The sequence below is a fragment of the Asterias rubens genome, chromosome 17 (assembly GCF_902459465.1).
Source record: "Asterias rubens chromosome 17, eAstRub1.3, whole genome shotgun sequence".
NCBI classification, from domain to species: Eukaryota; Metazoa; Echinodermata; class Asteroidea; order Forcipulatida; family Asteriidae; genus Asterias; species Asterias rubens.
In genome coordinates this window covers 8640692-8662249 of record NC_047078.1, presented here as the reverse complement: position 1 = coordinate 8662249, position 21558 = coordinate 8640692, and the positions used below count along the sequence as shown (strand labels likewise).

Sequence of the window (21558 nt, the reverse complement as noted above, 5' to 3'; positions counted from 1 at the left end):
CCAACCTCGTTCCCAGGGGTGATCGATCTCACCGCGCCATTTTTTCCCAGCATGCTTGCTCGATCATAACCCTTGGTATATGCTAGCACATTTAAATGAGCCATGAATGAGCGTACATTATTCAATATTTTCTACGCGGGCACGCATGCCTTTCGTCTTAAAGAATGTTTTTATTTTTGTTTTTAAAAAACGTGTTTGTGTCATAGAAAACGCGGGCGTGATCAACAAGCAAATATCTTAAAACTACGTGCGCATGCACTTGACATGTAATACATAATCAATTTCCTGAGCCAATCAGCGTTGTTTCCCAGTACATGCCTCCCAGCAGTTAGTGACGAGAGGTATCGACACGGCGCGCTGCCCATGGTAGCGAGGCTGCCTTGAGTCGGGCATGGACTGAAAATCCAATCCACGTATAGTGCCCTTGCAGGTTCCTGGGTGAAGAGAAGCAATTATGTATAGTAAAGCATCTGGGGGTACAGTGTCAAGGTCCAAGTGGTTAAGAGCATCAAATTTAAGTTCTGATGCCTTATAAGTGAACTTAATTGCTGTAGCTCCCAAGCCTGAGGAAACCTTTAAACAAGGGGCCTTGCTATCGATGGTGTCAAGGCCGAGTAGTTTGGAGCATCAAATTCAAGTTCTGATGCCAAGTCACCAGAGTGTGGGTTCGAATCCCGGTCCTGACACTTGTGTCCTTGAGCAAGACACTTAACTATAATTGATTCTCTTCACCCAGGGGTATAAATGGGTACCTGGGAGGGTAGCGGTTGATATTGTGAATGAAAAAGCCTTTGGAGCACCCCGGCAGCTTGGGGCTGTATACTCCCTATTGGGAGCTGAGAAAGATTAAAGGGATGTAAATGGCTCAATGACCAGAGGACTTAATGTAAAGCGCATTGATACGGTTTATTGTGAAATGCGCTATAAAAGAATTTGTTATTATTATTATCTTGCTCAAAGACACAAGTGTCACAACCAGGATTCAAACCCACACCCCAATGACTTAATTAAGCCCGGTTCCTACTTCCAGCGTATGCGATAGCGAAGCAAATTTCGGTACGCGCTCCATTTCCCTTTGTGACGTAATGAAATTCGCATCGCCCAAAGTATTCGCAGGAAGTATGAATCGGGCTTTGACCACCAGAACTTGAGTTTGATGCTCTAAACCAGTCGGCCATGACACCCTAGATATTAAATTTGTTCAATCCGTGTTATTTGTTTTTCAATTCTGTCAATGTGTCTAATGTAACAATTCCCACTTGCACATCACACAGACTTAGTTCATCATGTTAAAAAGCAAGCTTGGAGAGAAATCTATTTTGTTTATTGTTGTTGGAGTTTGTTTATTATTGTTTGAGTTTATTTATTGTTGTTGTTGACAGGATCCTGTTGTGTTGGCATTTGACATCGAGACAACAAAGCTGCCGTTAAAATTCCCAGACGCGGAGATTGACTCTATCATGATGATCTCGTACATGATTGACGCTCAGGTATGGACCCAGTTTAATTATAATTAAAATAATAATAACAATTTTTTTTAGTGAAGTGCCTTTTCCATTAAGCTTAGTGTGCTGCATATTTGTTGCAGAGGCTGTATACTCCGCAGGGAGCTGAGATGGTTTGAGGAATGAATTAAATGGCACAGTGATGACCAGGGCTAGAAATACTGGAAGTGCTTTGAGACGCCCTTTGGGTTTGTAAAGCACTATATAAAAACCAATTATTATTATTCCAGCGCTTGATAAGGGCTTTATAAAAACAAAACAACAAAAACACTGAAGAAATATAATAAACAAACAATTGAGTTTTTTTAACAGGAAAATGGAAGTCACATTGGATAAATGATTGAGGTAGTGAGTCCCGGAGTGTAGGAGTAGTGCATGGTAGTGAGTGGATTACATGATAATGCCCTGTAATTGTTTTTGCTAAGCAATTTTCCCCTCAAAGGATACAGTTAAAAATCCTGACACTTGTCTCTTCACCACGAGGCTCCACAATAGACCTTTATCACGCTGTCACAATCTTGGTCATGTTCCCTGTTTCAAATAACAGTAATGAATGCTAACATTCATTGTGCATGGCACCAGACTATTATTTTGGTTACAATGAGTTGGAATGGAGTCAAATCGAGATGACCACATCAGGATAAAGGTTTATACCTCAGTAAGTGGTTTTCATTTCTGACTGGCTCCCCCGAACAAAGATATTGACAAAACAGGGACACCGCCAATATAGGGCTATATAGCTCAGTTAGTAGAGCGCGGCACGTTAATCCGGAGGTCATTGGTTCGAATCCCACTCTAGTCAATATTTTTTTCAACCCCCAAAAATCATTAAAAAATTTACCCGGTCAGTTTCCCTTGTGGTTTATATTGATATCTGAAACAAAAAGTTGCATCCCCTTAAGGTGATCGCCTGGCTGCCGCTTCCCAGGTTGTATCGTAGTTTGGGTGTGATCCCTGGCTGCACGGCAGTTAACGGTTGTATGGCTTCTGACTGGCACCCCCGTACAAAGATATTGACAAAATATTTAGACCCAAGCATAGGGCTAGATAACTCAGTTGGTAGAGCGCCGGCATGGTAACCCAGAGGTCGTTGGTTTGAGTCCCACTCTAGTCAATTTTTCTTTGCTCAACCCTATATCAAGTCAATATTTTCTCACATTCACAGGGATTCCTGATCACAAACCGTGAAGTCGTCTCGGACGACGTGGAGGACTTCGAGTACACCCCTAAGCCCGAGTATGAAGGACCGTTCACTGTCTTCAACGAAGCGGATGAGGCTAGTCTACTCCAGCGATTCATGGATCATGTTCTGGAGGTCAAGCCTAACATCATGGTGACTTACAACGGAGACTGCTTTGATTGGTCAGTTTACAAATCAACTTTCTGTTTTTTGAGGTCAAATCAATTCTTAATTTTGAGGTCAAATCCATTCTTAGTTTTGAGGTCAAATCAATTCTTTGTTTTTAGGTCAGTTTCATTCTCTGTTTTGAGGTCAATTCATTCTCTGTTTTAAGGTCAACTACATTCTATGTATTGAGTATAATTTCATTGTCCAGTTCTATAAGGTCATTTATGGCAATTTTATACTCATAATAGTCAACAAAATATTAATGAAAAATGTGCATAAAATTGAAGAAAAAAACCCAGCAAATAAATGTTTTGCTGAGAAAACAAATGTTTCTTTTTGCCAAACAAATACTATGGAGACCAATATTGATCAATGAACCCATTTACTAGGAGCTTCAAAATATGCAAAGGCAATTTCATGAAATTCATGAGCAGACAATTTGTTTTTATCTTTACACTGATGTGTGTAAAGCACTGTATACTGTATTTTCCAGAGTTTTCTTCAAATGTTGTTTTAGCTTACCTTTGCTAAGACATAAGCTGTCGGCCATTTTGTGTTACTCTAAGGTCAAACCAGCTTAAGGCTGTGCTCAAAATGGCGACTTCAGCTACAGCTATGGCTGGATCAGCGCGTCTGCCAGTGTTGAAGAATAATGTAGCCATAATAATTTTTATATAGCGCTTTTCACGCCCGGGAGGTGTCTGAAAGCGCTTTCGACATTATAACCCCGGTGACTGGGCCTTAAATCATTCCTTAAACCATCTCGGCTCCCTGGGGATCAGTATGCAGCCTGTGTGCAATAGATGCGCTACTCGGCTAAACCAATCACAAGAACCATCTCTGCCCTCACAGGTACCCATTTGACCCTGGGTGGAGAGAGGCAATTATAGTAAAGTGTCCTGCTCAGGGACACAAGTGTCAGGACCAGGATTCGAACCCACACTCTGCTGAACAGAAGCACCAGAGCTTGAGTTCGGTCACGACACCCCATGGCTTGGACGAAAAAGAGTCAGAAACTTTGGTTGGTCCAAACACAATCTCATTATTGTTAGCATTGAAGTCAGGGAACCATACGAATTGCCTTTCTGAAATGCCGTGTTTTTTTAATTTCATTCACAGGCCGTTTGTCGAAGCTCGCTGTAAATTTCACAACATCGATATGTTCCGTGAGATTGGATTCCAGAAGGACTCTCAGGGCGAATATAAATCTCGACATTGCATTCATATGGATGCATACAGGTACAGTAATGAAGATCACTAGAGTGACAATATTATAAGTTATCACACAAGCGCGAGTGGAATACAGAAAAATATAGCGCGTCTGCGTCCAATATCCAACGAGGCCTAGGCCGAGTTGGATATGGGACGCAGACGCGCTATATTTTCCGTATTTCCCAAGCGCGCGTGTGATAACGTATTTATCTTCAAGCAAACTTAGCGCTTGACTTAGAACACAAAATTCGCATGGTACTGATATTAGCCGTGCAATATAGGTTTTTATCACCACTCCATTCTGCGAATCTGATTGGAGGATTAGCGCATACTTGAAGATAATGCTTATTGTCTGCTAACATGGCTAAGCAGAAATGAGCAGGATACCAGTCACAAATTGTACATGTGACATGGTAGTTTGGCTGGTAACCTTATTCTGGTAAGCATAATTTTGTTGTGCTAAGCTACTTTTTGTGCTTAAGCAGCTCTATGAAATTGAGCCTGATCTAAATGCTCAACTCTTACTTTTCTGACATTTTTTAAACTAGAATATTTATTCAGATGGGTGAAACTTGACAGCAAATAGTGTTCCTCTTTCCCTGATCTTATCACTTGACTCTTACACGCGTTTCAGACGGGCACAACAGAGTCACGATTCTAGTGCGTCCAGTGGCTTCTAATAGTGTTTCAGCCGCCAAACGTTTCATGTACTTAATTCAGAATTTGGTTTGGCTCGCCTGTCTGAAACGAGTGTTACTTTTCTAAACTCTAAAATGTTCAAACTTGACGCTTAATTCAGATGGGTGAAACGTGACAGCTACCTCCCAGTCGGTAGTCAGAACCTAAAAGCTGCAACCAAAGCAAAACTACGCTATGACCCCGTGGAACTAGACCCGGAGGAAATGTGTCGCATGGCGTCAGAGCAACCGGACGTCCTCGCTAACTATTCCGTGTCGGACGCTGTGGCTACTTACTACCTGTACATGAAATATGTTCATCCGTTTATCTTTGCGTTGTGTACGATCATCCCCATGGAACCGGACGAAGTAAGTGTTTGTTCAAAGATTAGAGGGTTTGGGTACTTTTTGTAACCCAAAACACAATGTCCACAGATTTACATTAAACTTAAATAGTTTGAAGATAATGCTAGCAGAAAGCTTCCCTTAAAATATTACTTGTTGAGGTGCTGTACATGTAGTTTAAATCCTTTAAACAAAAATAATTGATGGAGTAAAACTCTTAAAATATCATTTTTTACATTTTGCATTATTAAAGGAACACGATGCCTTAGATCGGACGAGTTGGTCTATAAAAAGCATTTGTAACCTTTTGTTATAAAATGCATATGGTTGGAAAGATTTTTTTAATGTAGAATACAATGATCCACACAAACTTGCCTCAAAATTGCGTGGTTTTCCTTTTCCTTTGCGAAGTAACACGTTTGGCGATTTTATTGGAGGCAAAAATTTGACTCTCATAAATGGCCGACTGTGTTAGTCAACGAGGTAAAAGGAAAACCGTGCAATTTGGCAGCATGTTTGTGTGGATCAATGTATTCTACTTTTACAACATCTTTTTACCCATACGCATGATATAACAAACGGTTACAAACGCTTTTCAAAGACCAACTCGACCGATCTAAGGCAACATGTTCCTTTAACACAATTCACCTGGGCTATGCAACTCGGCTTACCATACGGAAGGGTCATTGCTTAATCTTGGTTGTTCGATTGCATAGAGAAGCTTTTCCCCTCGTCAAATCGCTGAACAGGCTTTAACGAGAATCATCAAAAAATAAATGAATGTAAAAAAAATGTAATATTTTGTCTCCCTGAAGGTCCTACGTAAAGGCTCCGGCACCTTATGTGAAGCTCTCCTCATGGTGCAAGCCTTCCACGCTAACATCGTCTTCCCAAACAAACAAGAAACTGTTTATAACAAGTTGACAAAGGATGGCCACCTCTTGGATACGGAGACGTATGTAGGGGGTCACGTTGAGGCTCTAGAGTCTGGGGTGTTCCGAAGTGATCTCCCTTGCAGATTCAGAATGGTACGTTTTCCCTCTTTTTTGTTCTTTTATATCACTTACCAGAGTCCAATTTCATTTAGCTGCTCAAGCAGTAAATAACAACTCTCTACTAAGCACAAATAAGCAGGATACATGTTACATTGTACATTCAAAAACAGTTTTTAGCTGATTACCTTAATTATTCTGAAAAACATAATTTTGTTATGCAGCCTCCTTGGGCCCATAAAGTTGCTTAGGCAGAAATAATTGATTACAATTGATCTGCTAAGCAAAAATAAGCGGGATCATCATCATCATTTGGCAAAGACTTGCGTCTGTGGCTGCCTCATCCTCAAATGTGTATTTTTTCCCCTTTAGTTTTCTTTGTCCTATTTATAAAAAAAATTGTAGTTTATGTGTGCTTGGATCTAGTGTTTTTTTTAAATGAATGTGCCATGTTTTTCTGTGTAAATTTTTAATCTTTTATCTTAAGTGCACTTCTGTAGATTGCTATTAGCTGGGATCCATGGGAGATCAGTGAGTTTTCTTACTGAATGGATTTCCCAGGATAAAACAAGAAATAAATAAATAAAAATAAATAAATAAATTGGCGCACTCCTGGAGTTGCTGCCATCACCTGGTCCCTTTCAATCACTGCTCTTCTCAGCTCTCCTACGCTTTTACCTTTCCACTTTGTGACACTGTCTATCCAGCACAACTTAGGGCAACCTCCGTCTTGAATTGTACCCTGGTGTCATCTGTTATGCCCAGGCAGATCCACAATAAATTTGTTCAACTTTAAAGGCAGTGGACACTATCGGTAATTACTCAAAATAATTATGAGCATAAAACCTTACTTGCTAACGAGTAATGGGGAGAGGCTGATGGTATAACACATTGTGAGAAATGGCTCCCTCTGAAGTAACGTAGTTTTCGAGAAAGAAGTAATTTTCCACGTAATTGATTTCGAGACCTCAGATTTAGAACTTGAGGTCTCGAAATTATTCATCTAAATGCACACAACTTCGTGTAACAAGGGTGTTTTTTCTTTCATTATTATCTCGCAAGTTCGATGACCGATTGAGCTCAAATTTTCACAGGTTTGTTATTTTATGCATATGTTGAGATACACCAACTGTGAAGGCTAGTCTTTGACAACTACCAATAGTGTCCACTGCCTTTAAGGTCTTTTAATTTTAAGATTTTTAATGTCTGATTCTAAAACCTATAGGTGCCTGAGGCTTTCCAGACGCTGATGGAGAATGTTGAACGGACGATGCAGCATGCCATTAAAGAAGAAGAGAAGGTACCTCTGGAGACTGTCACTAACTTTGATGAGGTAAAAACATGAAGAATTTACCCAGGTTAGAGAGATATAGGGTATAAAATAGGATTCGAACTGCCTCTAGCTGCCGGGCAACCTCGGTGGTCTGGTTGGTGGGACGCTGCTCTAGAGTTGCGGGGGTCGTGGGTTTGGATCCCGCCCGAGTAACATGCCTGTGATATTTTTTCACTGGACTCGGGAAAGTGCTGAGTGTACAGATAATAGGGTGTCGTAGCCAAGCGGATAAGAGCACCAAACTCGAGCTCTGTTGTTTCTTTTCGGTAGAGTGTTGGGTCGAGTCCTGGGCCAAATTTCACTAAGCTGCTAAGCACACAAATTTGCTTAGCATGAAATTTCTTCCTTGGTAATAACATGATTACCAACCAAATTTACTTTAAAACCATGTGGAAATTTAGTAATCCTGTTTTTATCAAGAAAGAAATTTTATGCTAAGCAATTTTTTTTTCTTAAGCAAGTTCTTAAGCAAGACACTTATTGCTTCATCTTAAAGCCAAAGGTCTCGCGTGTTGTGTAGCGTATTTGTACAAGAACTCAGTGCACGTATCGCAGAGAATGGGTTCGCCGCGTTGTTCCTGGTGTGATTGGCAGCATATTGCACCACAGCACCTTGTAAACTACTACATGGTGCTTTAAAGATGCTATGTCAGATTTTTGGCCGATTTTACCCCAAAATTTTGATCGGGGTCGAGAAAGTTTAGCTTTCATTTGAGCCATTGCTCGAAAAAGTCCGCCAATTATTAGTAGCAGTGAAATAAAGTTTTTGGTCGGGATCCCGACAATATATCACTTGACCAATTTTTATGTGTTTTATAAGAAACATTTTTAAATTTTTGTCATGGTTCCTGACCATTAAAAGTAAAAGTTAAACTTTTTTTCGTTAGAACGGGTGCTACTTTTTGAAATACCATTCACTCAAAAAATCAATTTTGTAATGTTTGGGGCCAAAAATCTGACATAGCATCTATAAAGGAATAGGTCTTTGATACGCTCCTGAGCTGTGATAAAGCGCTTTATAAGAACCGAATAATATTATTATTATTATTATTATTCTTGTAGGTATGTGCAGACATCAAGGAGAAGTTAGCCGCTCTGCGAGACACACCGGCTAGATTGGAGAACCCCTGTATATATCACTTGGACGTCGGCGCTATGTATCCTAACATTATTCTCACCAACAGACTGCAGGTATTTTAGGGATGTGATTCCTCTGATTTTTACCGGAACTCCCTTTTTTCTAAACCCCATCCCAAAAATGTAAAAAATATATATATGCATTTTGTTATTTTTTTTTAACTAAGATCAAATTCATAAGAGACTGGAGGATACAACCAAATAGAACATCCCAGATTGCAGAGTAGGGCTTTCAAAACCAAAGGTAAATGTACGGCAATTGATTATGCTGTAGGTGCCGTGGGTTATTTGGAGGCCTGATACTTTCGCGATCTCTAATTGCCAAGGCCACCAATCTCATTCAAATTTTCAGTGGAATCCTTCTATACAGGTGTGAGTGCTAGGCCCGGACCGAGCGAGTCATCACACAGTAAAATTGCCCCTTCAAGAGCAAAGTTCAAGGCTTGAATCATGTCCTTTTCTTGAAGCCTGATTTCTCTTGAGGAGAGGAAATTGCTAGTGGTGCTGTGGGGTTATAAAATATGTCACTTACCCACGCTAAAGTGTTCGCTCATCAAGTCGAGACGGCAGTCCGAAGATCCTACATGTACCGGTGAAGTAAATCACTTGACGTAGTTGTAGTGTTCACAAAGTTACAAACACATAGACGAAACACACAGACGAATTTCACTAACAACACACGATGAAGTTCTGTTCCAAGCAGCCGCTAACTCACGTGGCGTTCGTGTAAAGTTACAATACAATGTCATGTAGAAATGTAGATGGCAAAGCTTGAACCAAACAAAATATCACGTTAAGTGATAAACAATATCTCTCCAAATGTAGAACAAAGTAGCTGTAGAGTATTCACTGTTCTACATGTATATTTAGGCACCAAACTCCTGTTGAAAAATGCCTTGATGAAAATCCGAGGAGGAACAGTTGAACGTGACAAACAAACTCTAACTCACAAAAGTAATGCCAAGTGACGCACATGGCCCGACATAATAAAACACTAAAAGTCAACGTACTTGTGATGTATGTATATCTTTATACAGTTCAGCTGGTATTAGTTGTGTTGTTACCAACTGATGACCTCTGACACTCTCATTGGTATGGCAGCCAATTAGTACAAAAAGTAAAGATGCAAAATTTTTGTGTCACCACAGTGCCATGGGATTATTTCGAGGCCTGAAGTGTAACCAAATTCGTCAGAGTGGTGTTCATTTTTGTTATTTTTGTATCAACAGCCTTCCGCTATGGTGAACGAGGTCACATGTGCAGGCTGTGATTTTAATAAGCCAGGAGCTCGTTGCCAACGCAAGTTACCGTGGATGTGGAGGGGAGATTTCCGTAAGTGACTTGCATTGTCTTAATTCCCAACCTTCCTCACCCACTATGCTGATGTCGCATGAGCACATGAGATAATTGTTTCTCATTATTCTTCAAGAATATCAGAAAGATACAACTATAGTCCTTTTCACACTACTGTATTCCTGGGGGAACCCTAGAGACTAGCCTTTTCACTTTTTACCCCTGAGTAGGGGTAAGCAATAAAACCCTGGGGTATTCTTGAAACATGCAACATGAACCATGTGGGTAGGGACCTAGATGGGACACTGTGAAAATGCACCTGGTAATCATGGGGTACAAAAATTTAGGGGCCTTCCGAGGGGGCTTTCCAGGGCTGTTTTACACCAGGATAAGGGATACAGTGTGTAAAGGGCTTAAGAGACCTTGTCAAAGTTAGTCGAGGACCACCAGCGGAAAGTGTCGTCCAGGACATATTTTGTTAACCACCCCCCCCCATTGTTAATTCACCCAGCTTGAAATTGGGTGTTGGCGAAGTATAGGAGAAGTTTATAATGCCTGGGGTTACATTTGTTTACAAATCACAGAGACTTGGAATGCTTTATAATTGCAATGTTTTCTGCCTAATTAGCTCTGTGACAGTGTGCCCTGGTAAAGTTAATTGGTTCTCAATGCTTGTGATTCTAGTACCAGCAATAGAATTAAAATAAATAAAATAAAATACAAGGGGAGTTGTAACCAGCGTATTAAACAGAAAATTATTGCTAAACAGAAATAGTTTACCAGCCCAAATTACATTAAGTTTACATTGTTGTCTCTGGTGCCCCACTCAATTTTTGCTAAGCGGCAGTATTTTCTGCTATGAAATTCACCCCCGTTGAAGTTAACTGGTTCTCAATGCTTGATATTGTAGTACCAGCAACCCGAGGTGAGTACCAGCGTATTAAGCAGCAGCTTGAGATGGAGAGAATTCCTCCAGTGAATCCTGGCGAGCCTCCGAGAGTCTTCCACGAAATACCGAGAGAAGAACAAGCGGCAATGGAGAAGAAACGACTATCAGGTAAACTCCTAATGACTCTAGTTTAAAGCCATTATACACTTTCGATAAAAAAAAAAAAAAAAGTTCACAGATTTACAAATAACTTCCCAACCTTCCTCACCCACTTACAGGGTTTACAGAAGTTAATGGTGAAAGACTTCTCTTGAAATATTGTTCCATGAAATGCTTTACTTTTTGAGAAAACATTATAATAATATCAATTCTCGATATCAAGAATTAAAAATTTATTTTAAACACATGTCATGACACGGCGAAACGTGCGGAAACAAGGGTGGGTTTTCCGTTATTTTCTACCGACTCCGATGACCGATTGAGCCTAAATTTTCACAGAGGTTTGTTATTTCATATATAAGTTTTGATACACGAAGTGTGGGCCTTGGACAATACTGTTTACCAAAAGTGTCCAATGGCTTTAAAGACACTGCGACCGATTTTACAAAACGCTAAGATTAATCCTATCTCGAGTTAAGACGAGTAACAGGACGAGTAACTCGTCCTAACTTAGGATTGGTTCAATGCGTCCGTGGAAACGGAACTTAACTCGTCCTAAGTCCTAAGATTAATCCTAAAGTTAGAAAGAGTTTGGTAAAAAGCAGGATAGTTCTTTTCAGAACTGTGAAGTCTCTTGAACTCTGAAAAATATCAGAATATAAGCAATACAATTTTGTTTAAAAAGTACATAAATAAGGGAATCAATGTGTGTTGAAGAGGTTTTCAACTAGTGGTTTAAACCCAACGAGGCCTGGTTCTTGATAATTTTACTGAGACAAGGTCGAGGTAAATTATCAAGAACCAGGCCTCGGCGGGTTTAAACCACTAGTTGAAAACTGATTCAACACACTTTGATTCCCATTCATAAATACCTTTTCGGTCAAAAAACATCAACACTTTTGGTCAAAAAGTAAAATAAATGCTTTGAACACAACACCCCTCCAGCTATGAAATGGTAAGGCCCTCCGCTGCCCTCAGGTAAACGACTCCTTATAAGGGAATGCTGTGGGCGTTGCGCGTATTGTGTGATGTGGTACAACTGTCCCGGCCGTTGCTCTCAACCAATAGGAATGAAGAAACTGTTTTATAAGCACAGGTGCAAGCTCATGTGTCAAGCCCATGTTTTGAACACTTTTTACTGGTCATAAACAAAGGTTTATACACTCCCACGTGATGTGCTCTCCACCAATAGGAATAGTGAAACTGTCTGAGGTTTTTATGAAAATATGTTTATTATTTGCTAATCAGATTATTGTCGGAAGGCGTACAAAAAGACAAAAGTTACTCGGACCGAAGAGAGAACTACGACAACTTGCCAAAGGGAGAACTCTTTCTACGTCGACACCGTCAGAGCTTTCCGAGACAGACGCTACGAATTCAAAGGGTTACTTAAGGTATGATGGCAGAAGACGATTTGAGATTTATCATTCCACGAAAGTGATATCAAAAACGCGAACGATCACGACGCAAAGAGAACGCATTCTATTGGTTGAATTGCTCCACGCAGAATATGCACACGCTCATTCAATCAATAGAATACATTCTTTTTGCAGCGTGATTGTTATCGTTTTCGTTATCGCTGCAGTGTGACTCGGCCTTTAAGCCTGGCGATTAAATCACAATCATCTGTGAGATGACTTAAATGCGCTTATAAAAAAGCTCTTCTCTTCCAGTATTTGACATTGTTGGTTTCTCATTCTCATTTTACTATTGCTTAATTGTCAGCAAATGCTTGATTATTATTTCTGAATCTATTAATATTGGTATCATTATTGTTGTTTATATTGTTATTCTCATTGTTGTTGTGTTCATCATTTCTGTTTTCATTCTAATTGTCTGTCCATATGTTCTTGTTCCTGTTTATGTTATGTTTGTCTGTCCATCGGGCATCTCACCACATCTCACCACAGGCCTCGGCTTGTTGATATTTTTATTATTAAAGCAGTGAGCGAGTCTGCTCTTTCCAATGTGGTTTTGTGAGTTAAAAAACCTTTTTAATGAAAGATGAATAAAATAAATAAAAAAGTTATGACTTTCAATATTTATAAAATTTTGGTTTCTAGGTTTGGAAGAGGAAAGTTGCAGCAGCTATAGAGAAAGGCGACGCAGCGGAAATCAAGAGCGCTAAGAACACAGAGATTTTATACGACTCTCTACAACTTGCTCATAAATGTATCCTGAACTCGTTCTATGGCTACGTCATGAGAAAAGGGTAAATTTGTTTCCTTATTGAGTTCGATTTGACTGAAAGCTGACAAAGGTTTTTTAACGAGAACTCATGAGTTTGTGAGTGAAAACTTATTAGCTGTTTTTTATGAGAAGTTGTTTTACTGAAAACTCTTTGTTTTTTCTGAAAACTCAAAAGGTGTTATATGACAAGTTGTGAGTTTATGACAGAAAACGCTTCAGATTTATACTGAAATCTAATGAGATTTTGACTGCAAATGTGTGAGTTTTTGATTGAAAACTACTGAGATTTTGAATGAAACCTTTTGATATTTTGACTGCAAATTTATGAGTTTTTGACTGAAAATTCAAGAATTTTGGTTGAAAACTCCAGAGTTTTGATTGAAAGTTGATGCAGCGGAGATCAAGATCTAATGAGATTTTGACTGAAAGCTTTGTACTGTATCTTATGAGTTTTACTTCTGTTGATTCTTTTCAGCGCTCGTTGGTACTCCATGGAGATGGCAGGCATTGTATGTTACACAGGAGCGAGTATTATTACAAGAGCTCGGGAGATCGTCGAGCAGATTGGGTAAGATTTAGTATTGTCTTGAGTAAGTTTGGAGCGTGTCATGGCCGAGTAGTCTAATAGTGGCTTCTTATATAGGGCGCATATCCGTCACTGAGTGTCACTCAAGGCGCTTTAAACTGCAAGGGATATGGGACTACAAATGTACGTTGGAATTATGAGACCATCTCCTTTAAAGGGATGCTGCAGTGAATTCAAATAAAACAGTTAATTTTGCTGTCATTTATTTCTGATATATGTATTAAACATCAATAAAATGTGTTTTGTTTGTTCCTGACATATCTGACTTGCGTAATTAGCGATCAAGTCATGCCCCCCCCCCCCTTTTGTGGATTGTTACCGCCCCCTACCATCGACGTCACGTTGGGAATTGAAACATATTGTCGGCAAAAAGAGTCTGGTCCCTTACTACTTGCGCCTAGGTACCAGGCCACACAGTGCACACGTCTCTATATGCACACAGCCAGGGGGCCCGGCGGCTCGGGTTACCGACATGGCGTCACGTTTATGCAAATGAAGGCTTCCCTTTAGGGGCGGTGTGGGTTTCCCTTATCTCTTGAAAACCATTTTTAAAAATACTTGCGCATTTAATAAAAAATAATAAAAAATATTTCAGGTTTAAAAAGTCATGTTTAATCGTTTAAATGAATAAAAAAAAACACTGCAGCCACCCTTTAACATAGCACCATTTAATAGTTTACAAATTGCTGTGGCTTTAAACACTGCCAATCAAACCAGGAACACCAGGGCCAACCCCTTCTCTTTTTGATAAAGTGCATTGGGTTCTTTTACGTGCGTTACACAATACACAGAACCAAAGGCTTTCTGTCCCATCTGAAGGACAAATCATTATGGTTAAGTGTCTTGCTTAAGGACAAAGGGGGCAGGACTGGGACTCGAACCCACACTCTGCTGATCAGAAACACCAGAGTTTGAATCCGGTGCTCTAACACCACTAGGCCATGACACACCACATACATGTAGGGTGGAAAAAAAAAAAACTTTCAAAGATATAACTCCTCTTGTTTTGTTGTTGTATTTGTAGTCGGCCATTAGAGTTGGACACTGATGGCATCTGGTGCGTTCTACCAGCGAGCTTTCCTGAGAATTACACCATCAAAACAACCAACCCTAAGAAACCTAAAGTCACTATCTCCTACCCAGGTGCAATGCTTAATATCATGGTTAAGGTAAGGAGGGAGTTATTTTAACTTTCAACCTCTTACCCATTAGGAACTATTTAATTTGTGTTATAATGACAATGATCAGTTCTTAAAATTGTATGTAGAGATCGGTTAATTATGCTGCCCCCTCATTATGGAATGACTTACCGAATCAAATTAAACTTTCTTCCTCATAGCTTTGTTCAAAGTTCCCTCAAGACTCACTTAATGAGGACTGCATAAACATATTATAATGTGTCAGTGTGCCATGAACATCTTAAGATGGATACAGGCGCTTTATAAGTGCTCATTCTAACCATTTTCACGTCCGTCAAACACAGGACTGTGATTTCTCTGTTTTTTTAACCGGAAATCCATAATTTTTAAACCCTCACACAATTTGTTTTATAACTCGAGATCAAAATCATATCAAAATAAAGATAAAACCATATTGAACATGGAACATATGGATTTCAGACTAGGGCTTTCAAAACCAAAGATAAATTAGCGTAAAAGTTGGCTTCTCACTCGGAAGCTTTAGTGCACACAAGCTTTTAGGCTTTTCTCTCATAGTTCAGTTTGTCACATCCTTGTCAATTTCATCGTCCATTTTTTGTTTTGCACGTAGGATTTCTACACCAATGACCAGTACCAGGAGTTGGTTGATCCAGGGAATCTTACCTACTCAGAGCGGAATGAAAACTCAATCTTCTTTGAAGTTGACGGTCCATACCTCGCAATGATCCTACCAGCCTCTAAGGAGGAAGGCAAGAAGCTGAAGAAAAGGTTGGGACACTTCCACATAAAGAGCTTACACACGTTTCAGACGAGGGCGCCAGAGTCTCGCTGAACCAAATAGATTAGGAGCGACTCTAGGTCGACCCAAAAACTGTTTGTTTCAGACAGGCGAATTTAACATAATATTTACATTTGCTTGGCCCATATTACAAGTTCGTTGCTAAAACCAAGGCACTCCAGAGTCGTTCCGAATGACTGCAACAGTTCTTTCGACTTCTAGTGCATCCAGTGGCTTCTAACTGTTTCAGATGTCTAACTTTTCATGTACTTAATTCAAAATTTGATTCGGTACGACTCTGGAGCGCCTCTCTGTAATGGGTGTAAGATTATCAAAGAGGCCCCTGTTTATGCGCTATATAAATGTCTTAAACAGAGTTCTGCCCACATTGGTCGGTTCCGGAAAACCTGCCTGGCACTCAGGATTCCCCAACCATCACTAAAAGAATTTCCTGTTTCTGACCGCCACAAATTTTTCCAAGGTTTAAAACTTGCAATTTCCTTTCAATGGTTGCCAACGAAATGTAAAATTGTTTATTTACCAGTAAAAATGGTATCCAAAGGCATTATTTTTGGGGCAACTTCTTTGATTTGAGTCTAATTGTATGATCTACCATGTAACTGATCCATCTTGCAATGGTGTCCAGGGAAATATTTGTCCACCACTCGAGAAATCCTGGGCAGAACCTTGCTCATATTATTATTAAGATTGATTTTAACTGTCAATCACTTATTATTACTAGGCAAAGTGCGATGTCATATACAAATCAACATGGTTACATTGACAACTTATCTTTAGATAAATCAATTTGCTTTGTGAAATGGAGCACAGAGATTGATTTCGCAAAGCGGTAAACAGGTAGGCACTGAAACCCGATCTAAATGCAAGGCCTCCGGTCTGAGGTTGGATTTGAAATGGGATCCACTGGCAGGCAAAGCCCAAATAATAAATTTTGTTTGGCATACTTCTCGTCGTAGTATTTATCTTTATTTTTGGAAACTTATTCTAAGAAATAATCATCCATATCGGATTAATTTCACAGGTATGTTTCTGAAATCTTGCACATTTTGGTGAACGTTTATTCCCACTACCAATGCCCTCTTATTTTGTTAAATTGTTGTATACATTGCCTAACTTGGTATGTAAGAATTTTATTCTTAAATCCTTGTGTTCACCCTGGTGTTCCTGGCTGGATTGGCGACATATTGCGCCACAGCAACTTGTAAACCATTACATGGTGTTAGGTAAAAGGAGTAGATCTCATAATTCAAAAACCCACAGTCCCACATACATGTACCTTGAAGGAAATACTGTATGTTTCAGCGCTTTGAGACGCCCTTCGGGTGTATAAAGTGCTATTTGAATATCGACTATTATTATGATAGTAAAAACATGAGGATTCAAACTGCCTCTAGACACCAGGCAATCTCACTGGTCTAGTTGGTAAGACACTGCTCTTGATACAAAGGTTGTGAGCTTGAATCCCACGCGAGTAATATGCCTATGATTTTTTTCAGAGAACTTGGGTAAGTACCGAGTATACAGTGCTACCACACATCGGTGTATATGGGTAAAAACCAAAATGAATATTCTTTATCCCCAATGCAAATTTAACATCTATTAAATTATTTTGTCTTGTTTATCATCAGGTATGCCGTGTTCAACCATGACGGTTCCCTGGCTGAGTTGAAGGGTTTTGAAGTGAAGCGAAACGGTGAGCTCCAATTGATCAAGATCTTCCAGGCTTCAGTGTTTGAAGCCTTCCTTAAAGGTACCACGCTAGACGAGTGTTACGCCGCTGTCGCCAAGATTGCAGACTACTGGCTGGACGTGCTGTATAGCAGGGTGGGTCTCAAAATAAGTATAAATCCTGTGATTACGATCCTATAAGCTAAAGTAGTAGTCCCAGCCAATTTTCTATACCTTCCGCCCAGGTAGTAGTTAAAAAGCAGGACAGTTTTTTTCAGAAATGAGAAGTCTCCCAAACACCCTATAAATCTACTCCGCAATTGTAGAATAAAGAAAGACAGTTCTCTAAGATCAAACTCTACCCGGCAAGTAGATACACACATGATGTTACCGCAAACCAAATATAATCCTGTGAAATTAATTTGGTTTGCGGTAACACCATGTGTGTATCTACTTGCCAGGTAGAGTTTGTTCTTAGAGAACTGTCTTTCTTTATTCTACTACTGCGGAGTAGATTTATTGCATGTTCGGGAAACTTCTCAGTTCTGAAAATATACCAATCTATAGTCGCATGTCTTGCTGAGGGAGTGTCACAACGATGAGTCAAACCCACACCCTGCTGAACAGAAACCACTAGAGCTTTGGTTCGGTGCTCTTATCCATTCGACCACGGCACCCCACGAATTGTGTTAATCATAAAGTTTCTTTTTACATGTATTTTATTTTGTCAACTACAGAGTATGATATAGAAATGGTTGCCTTTAGATACTGTCGTTTTAAAAATTTCAAAATGATGCAAAGAGTTGCTAATCATGCTACTTGGATGGGATTTCAATACAAGTTTTCTATGTATTTTTTCACTTCTCTATGTAGGCTGCAAACTTGCCTGACTCTGAGCTGTTTTTCCTCGTGTCGGAGAATCGCAGCATGTCTCGGAAACTGGAGGAGTACGGAGCGCAGAAATCCACGTCCATCCGTACCGCTAAGAGACTAGCTGAGGTAATGAACAAGAACAAGGAGAAGATTTATGTCATTTTTCACAGGACTCGGGAAAGAGTTTAAAATGTATGGGAAGAAAAAAAATATTAATATTCTTTATCCACGATGCAAGTTTAACATCTCTTATACCGTTGCAGTACCCGCTGCCAAAACATAGGATTCGAACTGCCTCTAGCTACCGGACAATCTCAGTAGACTAGTTGGTAAGACACTGCTCTAGAATTGCAAGGGTCGTGGGTTCGAATCCCACCTGTGTACTATATGCCTATGATGTTTTTCAGAGGACTTGAGAAAGTACTGAGTATACAGTGCTAACATACATCGGTGTATGTTTGAGAAAAACAAAACTAATATGTAATTTGTTTTATGGGTAGTACTTGACTCAACACCATTGAAAGATATTTGTAATTATCAGTTTAGATTAAACAAAACAGTGAAGTGTTATTAATCAAAAACACAAGACGGTCAGACTTATACAATTGACAGTTTACTGGCCGTAAAATCACTGGCCTTGACCCTGTGGTCCAGTGTAAGTTTCGAGACCCGGGCCAAATTTCATTGCTCTGCTTACCATAAGCAAAGAATTTACGCTTACAGAAGCAGGTAATATCAGGCTTACATTAAGCGTATTTCACAGGTTAGCAGGTAAATTTTGCGCATACGTACTCCACATTACTAGGTATTCTATGCTTACACAGCTGGCGAGCACAGACATTTGGCACTTGCACAATAAGCGGCGAATCATGATCGTAAGCGCAGAATTTGGCCCTAAGCAGAGCCATGTAACTGGGCCCTGTTTGAACAGTGGCCCTACATAGAAATATTAGCAGTTTTTGTGTCTTCCATAGTTCCTTGGTGACCAGATGGTGAAGGACAAGGGATTGGCTTGTAAGTTTATCATCTCTAAGAAACCAGAAGGAGCTCCGGTGACAGAGAGGGCAATCCCGCTGGCTATCTTCCAGTCCGAGCCTAGCGTTATGAAACACTACCTGAAGAAATGGCTGAAAGATCCTCTTCGGACCAACTACGACATCAGAGGGGTAAGGAATTGTTTAGATCCATCTTGCCAGCTTGAATTATTTTTTAACTGTATTCGGTTTCTCAAGATGTATTGCGGTCAATCTTAAAAATGGCGCTTGTGCATATGGCCTACAGACCTTTCTTTTATTGATAAACGAACTGCACAACGGCCGAGTGTTAGCAAATCATTCGTGTTAACAGACGTTTGAACCAGATTTACCATTTTCTGCAAACTTTCTTAGTTTAGCTAAGGTAAAAGCTTGGGCTGTGGCTTTGCAATAGACAGGACTATTACTACCCATCACCGTGATATTGTTCAACATTTTATTTCATTCCACAGATTCTCGACTGGGAATACTACATTGAACGCTTCAGTAGCTGCATACAAAAGATTATCACCATACCAGCTGCTCTACAACAGGTAATGTGATTGGCTGACAGATGTCACGTTGTTGCTTTCCTGCCCTCTGATTGGTTATTCACTGCTCTTTTAAATAAAATGTTGCTAGCTGTTTTTTAAAGAATATTACCATCCCAGCTGCTCTATAACAGGTACTGTGATTGACTGAGAGATGACACATGATTGATTTCCTGCTCTTTGATTGGTGTAATCAATGTTTGTAGCTGTTTCTATTAACACAATTATTCAAAGCAATACAACAAGCATTGTGATTGGCTTAGGGCTGTCACTGCTGTGTTGCCATGTGACATGCCAAGAAGACCTGCCACCAAACTAAACTGTCATTGGTTGGTGAGTGGTCCGTAATCCCAACAAAAACCCACAAAAACATTTTATCAACTCTAAGTTTCCGGACGCTTTGTAACCGTGTAATCTGATTGGTCCATCCAGGTAGCCAATCCCGTACCCAGAGTCCGACATCCTGAGTGGCTCCATAAGAAACTACTCGAGAAGAATGACGTCTTCAAGCAGAAGAAAATCAGTGAGATGTTTGCTCCTCTTCAGAAGAAACAGGTATGAATTCTACAAAATATTTAGAAAGGTTAAGGAGGATTATAGCTTTGAAACAATCTTCCTCTTCTTCTCTGCCAAGCCTCATCCGCTAGTTCTTTCAAACAACTACTCAAACCTGTTCACTTCGTAATTCTGTTAACTGATTGCCCTGCATCTCTAACCTTAAATATCATTAGGGGCAATGTTGTATAGATATTATTGTACTTTCTTTTGCATTTGTATAAATTTTGCTTGTACAGCGCCATGAGCATCATGCTTGACAGACCAGCCGTCGGTTTCACAAAACTCTTCCTAACTTAAGACTAATCTTAGGACTTGGGACGAGTCCCAACCCTGCACTGTAGCATGCAGACCTTAAGATTAATCCTAACTCGAGATAAGACGAGTCCTAACTCTTTGTGAAATCAACCCCAGAGCGCTCTATAAGAGGCCACTATTATTATTATTATTATTATTATTATTATTATCATTATTATTATTATTATTATTATTATTATTATTATTATTATTATTATTATTATTATTATTATTATTATTATTATTATTATTATTATTATTATTATTATTACTATTACTATTACTGTTACTGTTACTGCTACTGCTACTGTTACTGTTACTGTTACTGTTACTGGTACTGTTACTGTTACTGTTACTGTTACTGTTACTGTTACTGTTATTATTATTATTATTATTATTATTTGGTCATATTGGACTGAAAAAGCTTCTCGTGCCTGTATGCTTCGCTCTAGAAAGGGAAAGGGCACCCTATCAGGAAATTGTACATTTCTACTGGAGCATTTCAAGAGCACCGAGGCAATGACCAGGACACCAGCAAATTTGTTTCACCAAAACTCTTTATCTAACAGGGATGTCTTCCAAACTGGAGTTGAATTTTTACTTTTTTTTACCTTTATCAGGTTGACGATGAGGAAGAAGCTCCTACCAACCCTGCCCCTGTCCCCGCCCCGATTGGAGACTTGGAAGACTATGGACAAAGTGGACCCAGTGGACCGAAACGTCCGATGGTTACCAAGAGGAAGAGGGGGCGTGGCACCATGGAGGGGGAGAACCAGGGGGGCAGGTCGATGGCGGAGATCGAGGAGGAGGAGATGACCAAGTCATGGCAAGAATTGCTGGGTCCGCAACCCACGATGGGAGATACAAAGGTAACCAGGACAGGCGTGGAGGAGTATAGAAACTTTATATAGGATTTGAGGCATTGCATGGTGAGGTATCAATGTTTGTTTGGTTTGTGGTAACACCATGTGTGTGT

The 21558-nt window shown here is 39.8% G+C and overlaps 1 protein-coding gene across 1 annotated transcript in view; it reads left to right on the top strand.

Moving 5' to 3' along the window:
• The window catches only part of LOC117301395 (DNA polymerase epsilon catalytic subunit A-like), a 50987-nt gene that overhangs the window by 9830 nt on the left and 19599 nt on the right, over positions 1–21558 (top strand). The window contains exons 8-27 of the mRNA XM_033785355.1: positions 1383–1490; positions 2671–2867; positions 3973–4092; positions 4865–5111; positions 5903–6115; positions 7305–7412; positions 8475–8603; positions 9779–9881; positions 10753–10899; positions 12139–12284; positions 12954–13102; positions 13556–13648; positions 14691–14835; positions 15437–15594; positions 17254–17449; positions 18167–18292; positions 19141–19332; positions 19653–19733; positions 20163–20285; positions 21203–21451. Of these exons, the coding sequence (XP_033641246.1) occupies positions 1383–1490; positions 2671–2867; positions 3973–4092; positions 4865–5111; positions 5903–6115; positions 7305–7412; positions 8475–8603; positions 9779–9881; positions 10753–10899; positions 12139–12284; positions 12954–13102; positions 13556–13648; positions 14691–14835; positions 15437–15594; positions 17254–17449; positions 18167–18292; positions 19141–19332; positions 19653–19733; positions 20163–20285; positions 21203–21451 (3030 nt within the window). The remainder of the gene's footprint in view (positions 1–1382; positions 1491–2670; positions 2868–3972; positions 4093–4864; positions 5112–5902; positions 6116–7304; positions 7413–8474; positions 8604–9778; positions 9882–10752; positions 10900–12138; positions 12285–12953; positions 13103–13555; positions 13649–14690; positions 14836–15436; positions 15595–17253; positions 17450–18166; positions 18293–19140; positions 19333–19652; positions 19734–20162; positions 20286–21202; positions 21452–21558) is intronic.